The sequence below is a fragment of the Staurois parvus genome, unplaced genomic scaffold (assembly GCF_062004578.1).
Source record: "Staurois parvus isolate SC_StPar_1 unplaced genomic scaffold, SC_StPar_1.0 ptg000734l, whole genome shotgun sequence".
NCBI classification, from domain to species: Eukaryota; Metazoa; Chordata; class Amphibia; order Anura; family Ranidae; genus Staurois; species Staurois parvus.
Window position 1 is genome coordinate 2826520 of NW_028318530.1, and position 15981 is coordinate 2842500.

General features: G+C 42.4%; 1 protein-coding gene across 2 annotated transcripts in view; it reads left to right on the forward strand.

The window, feature by feature from the left end:
* PDS5A (PDS5 cohesin associated factor A) overlaps positions 1-15981 on the forward strand; it is a 143292-nt gene that overhangs the window by 35487 nt on the left and 91824 nt on the right. For both annotated transcript variants that reach the window (XM_089654028.1, XM_089654027.1), the window contains exons 3-8: positions 944-1147; positions 3225-3311; positions 9064-9161; positions 10098-10224; positions 14591-14671; positions 15734-15874. In XM_089654028.1, the coding sequence (XP_089510154.1) occupies positions 944-1147; positions 3225-3311; positions 9064-9161; positions 10098-10224; positions 14591-14671; positions 15734-15874 (738 nt within the window). The remainder of the gene's footprint in view (positions 1-943; positions 1148-3224; positions 3312-9063; positions 9162-10097; positions 10225-14590; positions 14672-15733; positions 15875-15981) is intronic.

A 15981-nucleotide genomic window follows, 5' to 3' on the forward strand; every position in this document is an offset into this window, starting at 1 on the left:
TGTTTCAGAGGCTGTGGTCAAGAGGGCATGGTTTATCATGCTTGGTGTATGTGCCCAGAAGTTAGGAGATTCCGGATCCGTACCTGTAATTTACTCACCGGTGTAAACCTGACCAAGTCTCCACACCAAGCGTTATTAGGCTGCCCAGCGAAGAGAGCCCCAAGGCCCACTCAATGCCTGATTGCATTCATTTTTGTGGCAGCGAGAATCTCCATAGCAAGAGCTTGGACATCTCTTGATACCTTTCGAGCTCCTGAAGGCTAAAATATCCTGGATTACGATCAATCAACGCGTTACCGCAATACTACAGGACAAGATGCCTTCTTTTGAAAAGACCTGAGACCCCTGGATAAACCATTTGATGGCTACAGCCACCTAAATATGTCCTGGGGCCAACTAAGATGGTCAGGGGGGCTAGCCGCTGCTAATTTTTTTTTTTTCTCCCTTTTTCTTATCTTTACTATATCTCCCTCTTTCCTACTCAGTTTCTCTGAATAAATAGGAGTTTGGATTAAATGAAGGCCACCTCGGTTATCAGACCCCATGTGGGTTAGAAGCAACAGAGTTCATATGTGAGTTTAGATACCTGACGTGCTGATGTTCTGGCGTTTTAGAGCCCCATTAGGGTATACCATGCGCTTGGATAGTTCTTTATAGAAATGTGTGATACTAAACTCTGGGAATACAGTACTGTTAACAATCCTTCTGTTTTGAAGAACCTGAATGATTATATGTAAAATTGTCATTACCTTCTCATCTGGTGCCTTGTTCATCTCATTGTAATGTAAATTTTCAATAAATGTTTGGAAACGAAAACGTCAGACATCACAAAACCAAAGGAAATAAAAAAAAAAAAAAAAAAAAGGCAAACTACATAGCAGTAGCATTGGTTTGATATTTGAAAGGTGTCATCAATCTTTGATTCTTTTTGTTTTTCTTCTAGATGGTGGTTAAAACTTTTATGGATATGGACCAGGATTCAGAAGATGAGAAACAGCAATATCTCCCTTTAGCCTTGCACCTTTCATCTGAATTCTTCCTCAGGAATCCTAACAAAGATGTTCGCCTGCTAGTAGCCTGTTGTTTGGCTGATATCTTTAGAATATATGCACCTGAAGCGCCATACACATCTCATGATAAATTAAAGGTACAGTCTACTCATGTACTATAAACTTCTAATCTGTACTCACAGGGGGAAGTGAAATTGTATTTTACCAGTTCAGCTTTCAAAGCATTCCCATGGTGGTTTTAACCCTCTTGTGATGGCAATAAAGTTAAACAAAAAAAAGTTTAAAAACAAAAACATAACCCCAGTTTCCCTACAGACGCCTGCACATGCACACACTGTATATGCATGAATGTGTGCACAACAGATGTGAGGTATTGCTGCAAATGTTGGAGCGAGAGCAATAGTTCTTGCAACATAGCTCATAGTTAACACTAAACTGGTGATTTTAAAGCCTCGCCTGTGGAGAGTTTTGGGTACCATAGTTTTTGCAATATCAAGGGCGCACATAATTATAAGACTTGACATCCAAGACAATTTTAATACTTGGTGTCTATTTACTTAACACAACCCCATCTTTTGTGTTAAAAAAAAAAAAATTTGTATTGTGTGTTTGCACTGAACTTCATTTTATTATTTTTCCTGAAAATATGAGATTGATAAACAGTTGCACAAATATTGTGACATTTTTTTCTGCAGGGCCTCTGCTTTCAGAAAATATATAATGTTCTTGGAATTTAAGTAATTGTGTGGCCAAAAACAATATTTTTACATATGTACAAAAAAATCAAAAAATGCTCTTGAGCCAAAGTGGTTAATTAAAAAAAAAAATGGGGGGGGGGATCTTGTTTTTGTTCTCCTTTTTGCCAGTCTTTCCTTATTTTCTTTTGCTAACTGTAAGAAAGATAGACTTGATCTTTATCTTGTGGTTTACAGTTTTAAGGTAAACCTGTACTTTGTCACACTGCATAGCAGAGTCCAGGGGTTTAGTATTACTTTAAGATGGATCGGAATTCAGACAGTTCAGCAGGGATGGGACGAATTTTCATCCGTCTATGGCTGTTCCTGCTGGAGATCAGTTGACCTACTGATCAACTCTTTTTGAATGGAACTGTTTTAGAATTTGTGTTCGAGCAGCACATGCAGCCAATTTGATCATTTTATTCAGCATCTTAAATTGCTATTTAACCCCTTGATGCCGACGTCACACAAATATGCATACTCGCGGAACTGGGCTTTTTTGCGTATGGCCACATATTTGTGTACCTGTCTTTGTGCTGGGAGTGAGCCGCATTTCGTGCTCCCAGCACAAAGGCCACGTTATCACTGAGAGCCCTGGGTCCCGTTCTAACGATCGGGACTCCCGATTCCAGGTCACATGATCGCTGTGATAGCCTCTGATTGATCACTGTGATAGCCAGTCACTGTGCAGCCCGGCCCCTTTGTTTTTTTTCTCTCTCTATGAATGGAGAAGAGAGATACATTGTATCTCTCTAACTCCTGGCATAAAGGGGGAAAAAAATGTTTGTACAAAAAAAAAAAAAGATAGGTAAATAAAAAAAGAGTACCTAGATCAAGATTTGATTTAGTTTAGTGCCAGGGTTATTGTTTGTGTCAAAGATCAAGGTCAAAAGGTCAGGATTAAAAAAAAAACTTTGGTATCTGTATCAGTTAGTGTCAATGGCAGTGTGTTTTTAGGTGAAAAAAAAAAAAGACAAAAACAAAATGTGCACTATTGTTTCTGGGCTGTACTATGGTTACAACCAACAAATAGCATACAGAATTTATTTTGGGTTGTTCTGTGGTAGGTTATGGTAGTAACAAGAAACACAGCTAAATAAAAAAAAAAAAACAATTTTTTTTTTTTTACTATTTTGGGCCAGTTTTCCTTTGATAATAAAAAAAAATCAGGAGACATTCATTACCATTTACCACCAAATGAAAGCCCAATTTGTCCTGATAAAAACGCAGTATAATTCACCTGGATGTACAAAGTAGTTATGATATGTACGGTTTTACTAACATGTCAACGTTGAAAAATAGTGCTTAGGCAGTTAGATTTGTTTTACCCTTAGGCGTGAAGGGGTTAATGTCTGACAGTGTGGTGGTTCAATGCCTTTGTGTGTTTTTGTTTTTTTTTCTTTGTTTTAAGAAAAAAATATTGTCTTCACACTATCAAATGTATTTCTAAAATATGTTTTCCCTTTGTTTTATGTAGGACATATTCTTGTTTATAACAAGACAACTGAAAGGTCTGGAAGACACAAAAAGCCCTCAGTTCAATAGATATTTTTACTTGTTAGAGGTATTTTGATTTTTTTTTTTACCCTAGTGAAATCTGTAATACTTTTATACAGTACTTGGGGTGTGTGTGTGTATATAAAATTGAATGGTAGGTGTATTGTAACACTGAGAGACAGAGTAGCTACAAAAAATTCAAAAGAAATGCATGCACTGATTTGCATGTTCATGAGGGAAATGAGTATTTGATCCTCTATCATTCAGCAGGATTTCTGGCTACCAGGTGTCTTTCATACAGGTAACAAGCTGAGATTAGAAGCAGTCTCTTAATGGGAGTGCTGCTAATCTCATTTTGTTACCTGTATAAAAGACACCTGTCCACAGGAGCAATCAATCAGATTCCAAACTCTACACCATGGCAAAGGCCAAAGAGCTGTCCAAAGATGTCAGGGACAAGATTGTAGACCTACACATGGCTGGACTGGGCTACCAAACTATCGCCAAAAAGCTTGGTGAGAAGGTGACAATAGTTGGTGCAATCATTCGCAAATGGAAGAAACACAATACAACTGTCAGTCTCCCTAGGTCTGGTGCACCATGGAAGATCTCACCTTGTAGAGTGTCAATGATCATGAGAACCGTGAGGAATCATCCCAGAACTACACGTGAGGATCTTGTCAATGATCTCCAGGCAGCTGGGATCACAGTCACCAAGAAAACAATTGGTAACACATTACGCCGACAAGGATTGAAATCCTGCAGTGCCCGCAAGGTCTCTCTGCTCAAGAAAGCACATGTCCAGGCCCTTCTGAAGTTTGCCACTGAACATCTGAATGATGCAGAAGAGGACTGGTTGAAAGTGTTGTGGTCAGATGAGACCAAAATCGAGCTCTTTGGCATCAACTCAACTCGCGGTGTTTGGAGTAGGAGGAATGCTGCCTATGACCCCAAGAACACCATCCCAACTGTCAAACATGGTGGTGAAAACATTCTGCTTTGGGGGTGTTTTTCTGCTAAGGGGACAAGACACCTGCACCGCATCAAAGGGACGATGGACGGGGCAATGTACCCTCAAATCTTGGGTGGGAACCTTCTTCCCTCAGCCAGGGCATTGAAAATGGGCCATGGATGGGTGTTCCAGAATGGCAATGACCCAAAACACACGGCCAAGGCAACAAAGGAGTGGCTCAAGAAGAAGCACATTAAGGTCCTGGAGTGGCCTAGCCAGTCTCCAGACCTTAATCCAATTGAAAATCCGTGGAGGATGTTGAAAGTTCGAGTTGCCAAATGTCAGCCACCAAACCTTACTGGCTTGGAGAGGATCTGCCAAGAAGAGTGGGCCAAAATCCCTCCTGAGATGTGTGGAAACCTGGTGGCCAACTGCAGGAAACGTCTGAACTCTGTGATTGCCAACAAGAGATTTGCCACCAAGTACTAAGTCATGGTTTGTGAAGGGGATCAAATACTTATTTCCCTCATGAACATGCAAATCAGTGCATAATTTGTTAGACATGCATTTCTTTTGAATTTTTTGTTGCTATTCTGTCTCTCATTGTTACAATACACCTATCGTTTGATTTTTAGACTGATCATTTCTTTGTGAGTGGGTAAACATTCAAAATCAGCAGAGGATCAAATACTTATTTCCTTCACTGTATATGTGTGTGTGTATGTATGTATTTATACTTCATGTGACAACAATGAAGAAATGACACTTTGCTACAATGTAAAGTAGCGAGTGTACAGCTTGTATAACAGTGTAAATTTGCTGTCCCTTCAAAATAACTCAACACAACCATTAATGTCTAAAGAATCAAAAGTATTGTTGAGCAGTTAGACTCCTATATCAGGCAAGAATGGGACAACATTCCTCTCCCATAACTCCAGCAACTGGTCTCCTCAGTTCCCAGATGTTTACAGAGTGTTAGAAGAGGGATGCTACACCGTGGTAAATATGGCCCTGTCCCAACTTTGAGCGGTGTTGCTGTCTTCTGTTTCAAAATTACCTTTTTTTTTTTTTCCAAGGTGCCCTTTATCGGCGCGCTGTCACCGCTAAAAGAAAAAAAAGAAGCTTTAGTCTTCGCCTGGTCTTCCTTCTGGGTTTTGCGAGCTCTGGCCGTCTGGCTGAGCCACAATGACGGACCGGCCGAGTCCTGTGCCACAGCATCGTGCTCTGAAGGAAGGGGTATGCCATTCTTTCAGAGCGCATGCGCCGTCTGTCAAAGAGAGCGAATATCTCCTAAATGGTGCATGTTTAAGAAATATTAATTTTACCTACAGGTATAAACTTACCTGTAGGTAAAATTATACAAAAAAGGTTTACTACCACTTTAAAGTTATACATTTTCTTAGTTTAAACATTTGGTATGTTTTCTATTGTAAATACAATTTATGAGATTTGCAAATCGTTGGATTCTGCTTTTATGTAGATTTTAGTGTCCCAACTTTCACCTGGTGATCCAGCCAGTAGCACACTTCCTATCTTAGAATGACTGCATCTTGAATGAAATGGTAAAGCAGATACCTTTGGACAGCAACATTGTCATTCTGGGGGAGGGACTAGACTAGCAGATTTAGATAGACCTGCCTTACAGATTGAATCTGCAGATAACACTATATTATTATTATACAGGATTTATATAGCGCCAACAGTTTGCGCAGCGCTTTACAATATAAGGGAGACAGTACAATTACAATACATTTCAGTACACAAGGAATAGGAGGGCCCTGCTCGTGGAGCTTACAATCTAAAGGAAGGGGGAGGTGATACAAAAGGTGATAGCTGAGGGGGATGATCTGTCGGAGGTGATTCAAGTACTGTTCTTAGTTGGAGGTGGCGTAGGCTTCCCTGAAGAACTGAGTTTTCAAAGATCGCCTAAAGGCAGACAGGGTGGGGGCTGACTGAACATGCTGTGGTAGGGAGTTCCAGAGGATGGGAGAGGCTCCGGAGAAGTCCTGGAGGCGAGCGTGGGAGGAGGTGATGAGGGAGCTAGAGAGGAGGATATCATGGGAGGAGCGGAGTGGGCGATTTCTGTGGATGAGGTTGGTAATGTAGCTAGGGGCAGTGTTGTGGATGGCTTTGTAAGCTGTGGTTAGTATTTTGAATTTTATACGTTGGGTTAGTGGAAGCCATTGGAGGGATTGGCAGAGAGGGGCAGCAGTCATTGATCGGTTGGTAAGGTGTATGAGTCTAGCAGCAGCATTCATAATAGACTGAAGGGGGGATAGCCAGTGTAATGGTAGACCAGTGAGGAGGGAATTGCAGTAATCGAGGCGGGATATAACCAAGGTGTGGATAAGTTGTTTTGTGGTGTCATTGGTCAGGAAGGGGCTTATTTTGGAAATGTTCCGGAGGTTGAGGTGGCAGGATTTAGCCAGTGAGTGGATGTGGGGCCCAAAGGAGAGGTCAGAGTCTAGGACTACGCCTAGCACCCTGGCATGAGGGGAAGGACCAATGGTTGTGCTGCTGATCTTAATGGTAAAGTCGTGAGTGGAGGATCGGAGAGGAGGAAATATTACAAGCTCAGTTTTTGAAAGATTGAGTTTAAGGTAGTGATGTGACATCCATGCTGATATGTCGCTTATTAGATTTGTGATACGTGGGGAGATAGATCTGGGTGTCATCAGCATAGAGGTGGTATTGGAAGCCATAGTAGGTTATCAGTTGGCCCAGGGAGGAGGTATACAGAGACAAAAGGAGGGGCCAGAGAACAGAACCTTGGGGTACTCCAACAGAAAGAGGAAGCGGAACAGAGGAGGAGGAGTTGTATGTGACACTGAGAGTGCGCTGAGAAAGGTAAGATAAGCAGTTTCAGCAAGCAGGTTTTTTTTACCTTTTGGACTCAATGTTTTACATAAAAGCTGAGCATTGTAAGAACCCCCTGTCAGTATTAAATGGTTTGTCTCAACCCCCTATCTGCTCCTTGGTCTGTTAAAGTAAGTAAAAAAAAAAAAAAACCCAAAACACTTGCTGGCTGGATCACTAGGTGAAAACAAAGGCCTAAAAAAACTGAATGCAGCCACCACATGTAAGGATTGGTGAACTACAATTTCAACTTTTGTTTTTGAGTTAATACTTTAAGGATTTTATTGATAGGTGCTTCGAAACTTTATTGAAGGCAATCTTTTGGACATAACTTTTGGTGGCGAATGTCTGTTTAGTGAATTCCTTGATAAGGAAGGTACCTTTTTTACCACACAAAACATTCTAAATCTTCTACTACGACTTCTACCTCTTCTTACTGAATGGGGTCCTTTCACTGTACCTAGGGGTCTTTAAATCAAAAGCTGGTCCATCCTCTTATTGGAAGCTTTGTATCCCAAAACCCTCTTGGCATACTCAGAAGCCGCCCTCACAATGAAGAGGCACACTCACTTTCCATAGTAGAGAATGTCCGTTGGCACTTGCGCCTGTCAGGCTTAGAGCCTCCCAAAACATTGGGTTCAACCTGTTGAGGGAATACAAAATAAAATTTCTATTACTGCTCTTCCTTGATACCTGCACTCAAATACCCCAGCTTTGCCTCAAAGAAGGAAGGAATTGTGGTTTACCCTGAATCAGTCTCATGCACAAAGAGTGGCAGTCCCGATTCCTGCAGAGGAAAGGATCAAAGGATTTTATTTAAAGCTATTAAGTCTCATCAAATGGAAGCACCGACCCCACTTTTGATCTAAAATGTTTAAACCAATATTTACATGTCCCCAAATTCTGCATGGGGTCTGCAGCATCTGTTATAGCTTTTCTCAAATCAGGAAATTTTCTTTAAATCATTGAGACATCAGAGATTCCTATCTTCAAGTTCCCATCTTTCCTATAGGCCAATGCTTTCTACATTTTTCTGTGGGAGTTCAACACTTTCAATTTGTCATGCTGCAGTTCAGGCTCTCCTCTGCACCAAAAGTTTTCACAAAAGTGCTAAGGATGACTTTTTGCTAAAAGATTCTTCACCCATGGTCATGTGTTCCATCTAACAAATCAATGCCCTCAAGCTTTCGGATGGCTAATCAACTTCTAGAAGTTTGCTCTCCAGCCTTCCCATCGCCTGGGGTATTTGTGGATATTTTTGGACACCGCCAAGACCAAAATTTTCCTTCCTGGGGAACAGGCTGCTTCTCTAAGGTCCAAGTTGTAGCGATCTCAAGTCAACCAGGCATCCCTTGACTAGCTTCTGAATTCGGGTTCTGCGCCTCATGGTAGCCACTTTCAAGGCTGTTACCTTTGCTCAGTTCAGCTCAAGACCTTTGCAACTCAACTTTCTTGTGATATAAGTCAAGCAGATCTTTTCTGTTTATCTGGCATTGTGGATTTTCAACTTATCCCTAGAAAACCACTAAGACAGACTTTAGCCTCAAGATGCTTTAAGCTGTCATCTAAGTGTTCAGGGTCTTTTGACCCCTTTTTAATGGGCCGTTCGCTGCTCTTTGATATGTTGTTACCCATATTACTTGGTTATGTACCATAGTCTGACTGTCTGTCCTGTACAGTTTTATTTGAGTTTTGACTTGCCTGCTCTTATCTTGGAGTACAGGACAAAGGTCCCTCTCCTTTTTCTCCCTATTGCTGCTACAAAACTGTAGTCCCACGCAATGGGTAGGGTTATATGAAAGTGCACTGGAATTGTTCCCATTGTCCAGTCACCTGAAGATGTTGGCAAATAACCCATTGTCTAAGGCTTAGTGTCCTTTACTGTACAAGATATAGAATTTACTGGTGCATAAAAATTTTTTTTTTCTAAGACATTAAAGTTGTATGTGTACAGGTTAGTGCTCAACCTTTCATTGACTACATATGTATATTTTTTTTCTTCTCTTTTTAGAATTTAGCCTGGGTCAAATCCTACAACATTTGTTTTGAATTGGAGGATTGCAATGAAATATTTATTCAACTCTTTAAGACTCTTTTCTCGGTTATTAAGTAAGTTAAAACCTTTGTTTTTTTTCTATTTGGCTTTACTTTTTATTCTTTGCTTTTTTTTTCTTTGCTTTTGTATGCTTGCAATATGTTTTCTGAACTCAGTCACTTAAGAGTTTGGTAACAATAGAACACTATCTTTGGACTGCTGGGTATAAGACTTGTGCAGTTTTTCCAGTCATTTCCTGTTGGTGTAGCAGTTGTCTGACGGATTTTAAAGTGGAACTATACTCACCCTGGCTCCAGCGATACAGCAGCCCTCTGTTCCATGCCCAGCCACTGACATCGTCTGGGGACCGGTTTCCACCAGCTGCTGTCATTGACCAGGCAGGGATGACGTCACTCTTGCGCATGCGCCAGAGTTCAGTCAGATTTGGCATTGCCGAATTTGTATAGAGTGTTTTGTATGTGTGGTTCACGGTCCAAGGTGGACAGGCAGGTCATTAATTTTAATGCAGAAGTGAAAAAGCCAAAGCATGTCTCTTCTGTATTAAAATTCCTGCCTGTTCACCATTTTTTTTTTACCTAAATTTCGACTTTAAATTAAATCAAACTTGTGGAAGTAATAAAACTAGTGTTCTTAGAGCAAGCGATTGGTGCAACTTGCTTTTTGCAGACTAGTTCCAGTGCCATATTTCTTGGAGCTCCTGCAGTTCGTCCTGCAATACAGACATAGGCTTTGTCATTTGAGTGGTGGGTTGGCAGGTGCTGCCTGTGCTATGCTAAAAAAGCAACTTGGAGAAGATACTATTTTCGATTCTAAATAGGCTGCAGACGTTGTTTGGATGCATAGCTATAGCATGCTATAGCTACCTGCTACTAATATTTTTCATTCCATTTTTGAACAGGTTCCTTCGATGTGCGCAAGTCCTTTTTGTATTAGTTTTTTTTTTTCTTTTATAATTTTGATTCACATTCACTGTGTTTTTGATTCTACAGTAACAGCCACAACCAGAAAGTTCAAATGCACATGTTGGATTTAATGAGCTCAATAACCATGGAGGGAGATGGAGTTACACAAGAATTGCTGGATTCTATCCTCATTAATCTAATCCCCGCTCATAAGGTCAGCACTTTTCATATATGGTCTAGAATTTAATGGAGCAGTTTAGCTTCTGACGTCATAATATTTAATACAAAGTGCTAATTTTAGATGACTTGGTTCAAATTACATATAGAGTGCCCCTGTATTTCTCTGCTTTTGAGGTTGCTTGATGTTTACCTTTTGCAATGCAGAAATGTGTTTCCAATGAGACCTCCATGCCCAACGGTGTTAGAGTTCACTGGTTTCTTTGAAAATAGACCTTTTCGAAGAAATAAATGGCTTCCTATTTCTAGTAGTGGTTAGAATTTTCCTAATACATTATTGAATTGAATTTGAGCTGTGAGCATCTTTGGAAGAGATTCCTTTTACTGGCTGCTAAAAAAAGACAAAATCCCATTTATCATGCATTCAAGGACACAGGTTATCTTCATATCCATTATGATGGGGTTATGCTGCCAACTTCAGGTCCTTGACACTGGCAATAGAGAAAAAGTTGCTATAACCACTGCCGGCTAGGCATTTTCAGTTTCTTGCTAGTGTCTTAAGGTTATTATTATAATTATACAGTGTTTATAAAGCACCAAAAAGTTTGCTCAGCGCTGTACAATATAGTGGGGGACAGTACATGTTACAATACAGTAACAAAACAATATACGAGAAATTCGAGGGCCCTACTCTTTTGAGCTTACAATCTAGGAGGGAGGGGATAGTGGTACAGGAGGAAGTGGTTGTGGGGGATGGAGTGGTGGGAGGCGTGGAGGAAATCGGCTGTTAGGTGAGGGTGGGGTAGGCTTCCCCGAAGAGATGGGTTTTCAGGGTGTGCGTAAAGGTGAGGAGGGTAGGTGACAGTCTGATGGATTGGGGTAGTGAGTTCCAGAGGATGGGGGAAGTCCTGGATAAGTCCTGGAGTCGGGCGTGGGAGGAGGAGACCGGGGAGCTAGAAAGTAGGAGGTCTTGTGAGGAGCGAAGAGTACGGGTTGGGTGGTATTTGGGTATCAGGTCGGTAAGGTAGTTTGGGGCAGCGTTATGAATGGCTTTGTATGTCAATGTTATTAGTCTCAATTTAATGCGTTGGGCAATCGGAAGCCAATGGAGGGAATGACAGAGGGGGGTTGCAGATGCCGAGCGGCTGGTAAGGTGGATGAGTCTGGCTGCTGAGTTCAGGATAGACTGAAGCGGGGATAGTCTGTGATGAGGTAGGCCGGTGAGGAGGGAGTTGCAGTAGTCGAGTCGTGAGATAATAAGGGAGTGAATGAGTTGTTTAGTAGTGTCTGGGGTTAGGAACGTACGTATTTTGGAGATGTTGTGGAGGTGGAGCCTGCATGAGTTTGCCAGCGATTGTTCATGGGGTTGGAAGGACAGATTTGGGTCTAGAGTGACATCTAGGACTTTGGCTTGCGGGGTGGGACTAATGGTGGCGTTGTTGGTCATGATGGAGGGGGGCTCAGGCTGCGGGGAAAATTACTAGCTCGGTTTTGGAAAGGTTTAATTTGAGGAAGTGGAGTGACATCCAGTCTGTCGTTCAGTAGGCAGGTGATTCAGGCGGAGACTGAAGGGTGAGGCGAGGGGTAGAGAGGTAGATTTGCGTGTCATCAGCATAGAGGTGGTAGTTGAAGCCGTGGGAGTGTATCAGTTGGCCAAGGGAGGAGGTGTAGAAGAAGAGGAGGGGCCCGAGGACAGAGCCTTGGGGGACCCCAACAGAGAGGGGGAGGTGGCAGCGTTATAGGTAACGCTGAAGGAGCGTTGGGAAAGATAGGAGGAAAGCCAGGAGAGAGGCGGAGTCTCTGATTCCAAGGGAGTATAGTTTGAGGAGGGGGTGGTCAACTGTGTCGAAGGCCGCGGAGTGGTGGAGGAGTAGGAGGACTGAGTAGTGGCCATTAGCAGGTCATTAGTCATTTTGAGTAGGGCGGTTTCGGTGGAGTGTAGGAGACGAAATCCGGACTGTAGAGGATCAAGGAGGTTGTCATTGAGGTGGGAGCTTAGGCGATTGTATACTAAGCGCTCGAGGAGTTTGGATGAAATTGGGAGCAGGGAGATGGGTCTAAGGTTGCTCAGGTCGGTGGGGTCCAGGGAGGGTTTTTTGAGTATGGGAGTGATGTGTGCATGCTTTAGGAAGGAGGGGAATGCGCCGGTAGAGAGGGAGAGATTGAAGATGTGGGTGAGGGAGCGTAGGATGGAGGAGGAGGGAGACCGGAGGAGTTGTGTGGGGACAGGGTCAAGGGGGCATGTGGTGAGGCGGGCTTCTGAGAAGACCTTAGTGACCTCTTCAGTGGTAGCAAGGCTGAAGAAGTGGAGTGTTGGGGAGGTTTTAGTGTGCGGGATGTTAGGTGTGGTGGGGGTCAAGGCGGTTGCGAGGTCAGAGGAGGGGAGAGTTGAGGGGGTTATCGCGGGAGGGAGGCTAGGTGGGGAGGTAGATTGGGCATTGGTGATGTCTTTACGGATTGCGTCGATCTTGTTTTGGAAGTGGTTGGCAATCTCGTGTGCGGTGAGTGAGGTACTGGGTGGAGGTGGGGGGGGAGAGATTAGGGAGTTGAAAGTGGAGAAGAGCCGGCGAGGACAGGTGGCGAGGGTATTGATGAGGGTCACGAAGTAGGCTTATTTGGCGGTGTGGAGGGAGGAGGTGTAGGTGAGGAAGGCGGATTTGTAAAGGGTGAACGCTTGAGGGGATCGGGGTTTGCGCCGTAATCGCTCCAGTGCGCAACTGCGTCATTTAATATTTTTGGTGTGGTCGTTCTGCCAGGGTTGACGCAGTTGGGGTCTAATGCGTGTGGTTAGGGATGCTGAGGAGTCTAAGGCAGCTGACAGCGAGTTGTTATATGCAGTAGTGGCCAGGTCACGGCAGGACAGTGGAAGAATACTGTCGTAAAGACAGTCCGCTGCAGAGTGGAGGGGCCGGGTTCAGGTTGCGGAGGTTACGGCTGGTGATGGTTTGACGTTTGAGGACGGGAAGACGGAGAACTTAATGAGGTTGTGGTCAGAGAGAGGGAAAGGGGTGTTTGTGAGGTTGTGGGGGGTGCAGAGATGAGAGAAAACGAGGTCCAGGGTGTTCCCGTCAGTGTGGGTGGAGGACTGTGTGCGTGCAAAAGAAGAGGTTAATTGGAGGAGTTGGGATGTAGCCGGGTACAAAAGAATTTTCAAGGCATTAGATATACCATGGAACACAGTAAAGACAGTCATCAAGTGGAGAAAATATGGCGCAGCAGTGACATTACCAAGAACTGGACTTCCCTCCAAAATTGATGAAAATACGAGAAGAAAACTGGTCTGGGAGACTGCCAAGAGGCCTACAGCAACATTAAAGGAGCTGCAGGAATATCTGGCAAGTACTGGCTGTGTGGTATGTGTGACAACAATCTCCTGTACTCTTCGTATGTCTGGGCTATGGGGAAGAGTGGCAAGACGGAAGCCTTTTCTTACGAAGAAAAACATCCAAGCCTCGCTAAATTTAGCAAAAACACATCTGAAGTCTCCCAAAAGCATGTGGGAAAATGTTTTCTAATCTGATGAAACCAAGGATGAACGTTTTGGCCATAATTCCAAAAGATATGTTTGGCGCAAAAACAACATTGCATATCACCAAAAGAACACCATACCCACAGTGAAGCGTGGTGGCAGCAGCATGCTTGGGGCTGTTTTTCTTCAGCTGGTACTTGGGCCTTAGTCAAGATAGAGGGAATTATGAACAGTTCCAAATACCAGTCAATATTGGCACAAAACCTTCAGGCTTCTGCTAGAAAGCTGAACATGAAGAGGAACAAGAATGGCTTCACCAAAAGTAGATTAAAGTTTTGTAATGGCCCAGCCACAGCCCAGACCTGAATCCGATGGACAATCTGTGGGCTGATCTGAAGAGGGCTGTGCCCAGGAGATGCCCTCACAATCTGACAGATGTGCAGTGTTTTTGCAAGGAGTGGGCAAATATTGCCAAGTCAAGATGTGCCATGCTGATAGACTCATACCCAAAAAGACAGGGTGCTGGAATAAAATCAAATGGTGCTTCAACAAAGTATTAGTTGAAGGGGGTGCACATGTATGCAACCAAAATTTTTTGTATTTGTTTTTTATTTTTAATTCACTCCACCTAAACGATTTCAGTTTGTTCAGTTTATAGGTTACATTAAAGGTGGAAAAAGTTCTGAAATGATTTATCTTTGTCTCATTTATTTACATCACAGAAACCTGACATTTTAACAGGGGTGTGTAGACTTTTTATATCCACTGTATATCTTCTGATACAATATATGAAAGGTGTGGGATGAGGGCAGAAGGACTTCAGTTAGGCTGTTTGTTTACATATAACATTTTGTTGGGTTTTTGATTTGTACCAAAATTTCTCGCCAGTTTATATGCACAAAACATTTCTGGTCTGCCATTTTTCTTCCCCCAGAATCTTAACAAGCAAGCATTTGACCTTGCCAAAGTACTTTTAAAGAGGACCGTTCAAACAATTGAGCCTTGTATTGCAAATGTAAGTTTACAATACTGTTTACATGCAACCTTAGATTTATGATTTTTGCAATAGGCTGTAATTTATTTTAGATTAGTTTACATAACTGTGTAAGAACAGCATAACACTGAACAAGTCAAAACCATTATACACTTTTGGAATTGTGAAAAATGTGTTCCCCACCCTTCAATAAATAATGCAGTTGCAGAAACTAAAGCTCTTTACTGCTTATTATACCCCCTGATCTTTTCCCTCGTGTAAATTTTTAGGGTGAGCTACAAAACTAATATTAGACAGCTGATCTCACTCAATAAGGTTTTGCATCAGTAAACTTCATTCACACTTGTGCAACTTCAAAATCGTGCATTTTTCATTGTGACTTTACAGTGCGACTTGATGTGACTATAATGCAACTTTGTATAAGTGCGACTTCGGCTTTGAGCAAGGATGATTGTGCTGTACAAAGTCACACACAAGTCGCATGTATATCATTCAGGTTCGACTTTCATGCACCTTAGGAGGGTTTACATTGAAGTCTATGGCCCTCAAGTCTCCTGAAAGTTGGACCAAAGTAGTGCAGGAACTACTTTCTGGTCGCTCAGATATGAATGGTACTCATTGGGAAACATGGGATGTGATTTGTCATGCATCTTTGGACGCTAATATTGCATGGCAAGTTGCAGAAGTGTCAATGTGCTCTTATACCCCGGCCACATTGGGTGCAACTTGGTATGCGATTTACTTGCCATGCTACTTGCAAATCGTATGCCAAGTCGCACCCTATTGTCCACAATTAGATCAGTCAAATCGGTGCTGTTCCGACTTAGCCAGACCAACACCGATTTCTAAAGTAGTACATGTACAACGTTTGGTGTGATTTTCATAGACAACTGTGTCAGATGTCTTGCAAATCGCACCTGAAATTGGTATCTCACCCGACTTTGAAATCGTGCAACTTCACTGTAAGTCACACGATTTCAAGTCATACTTGATGTGACCGGGGTGTTAGTGTAGTAATGTAGTGTTAAGATTTCATTTATAGCACTGTTTTAACTTCCCATTTGTTTTTTCTTTACAATCTAGTTTTTCAACCAGGTATTGGTGCTTGGAAAGTCCTCTGTTAGTGACTTGTCAGAGCATGTCTTTGACCTTATTCAGGAGCTCTTTGCAATAGATCCTAATTTGTTGGTTTCTGTGATGCCGCAGCTGGAATTCAAATTGAAGGTACGGATTTGATTTGGATACATAATGTATACAAGTTTTACTTCTGCAATAAAGTGCCATTTATCTCGTCATTATCAGAGGTTCATTTTTTTTTTCTTTTTCTGATC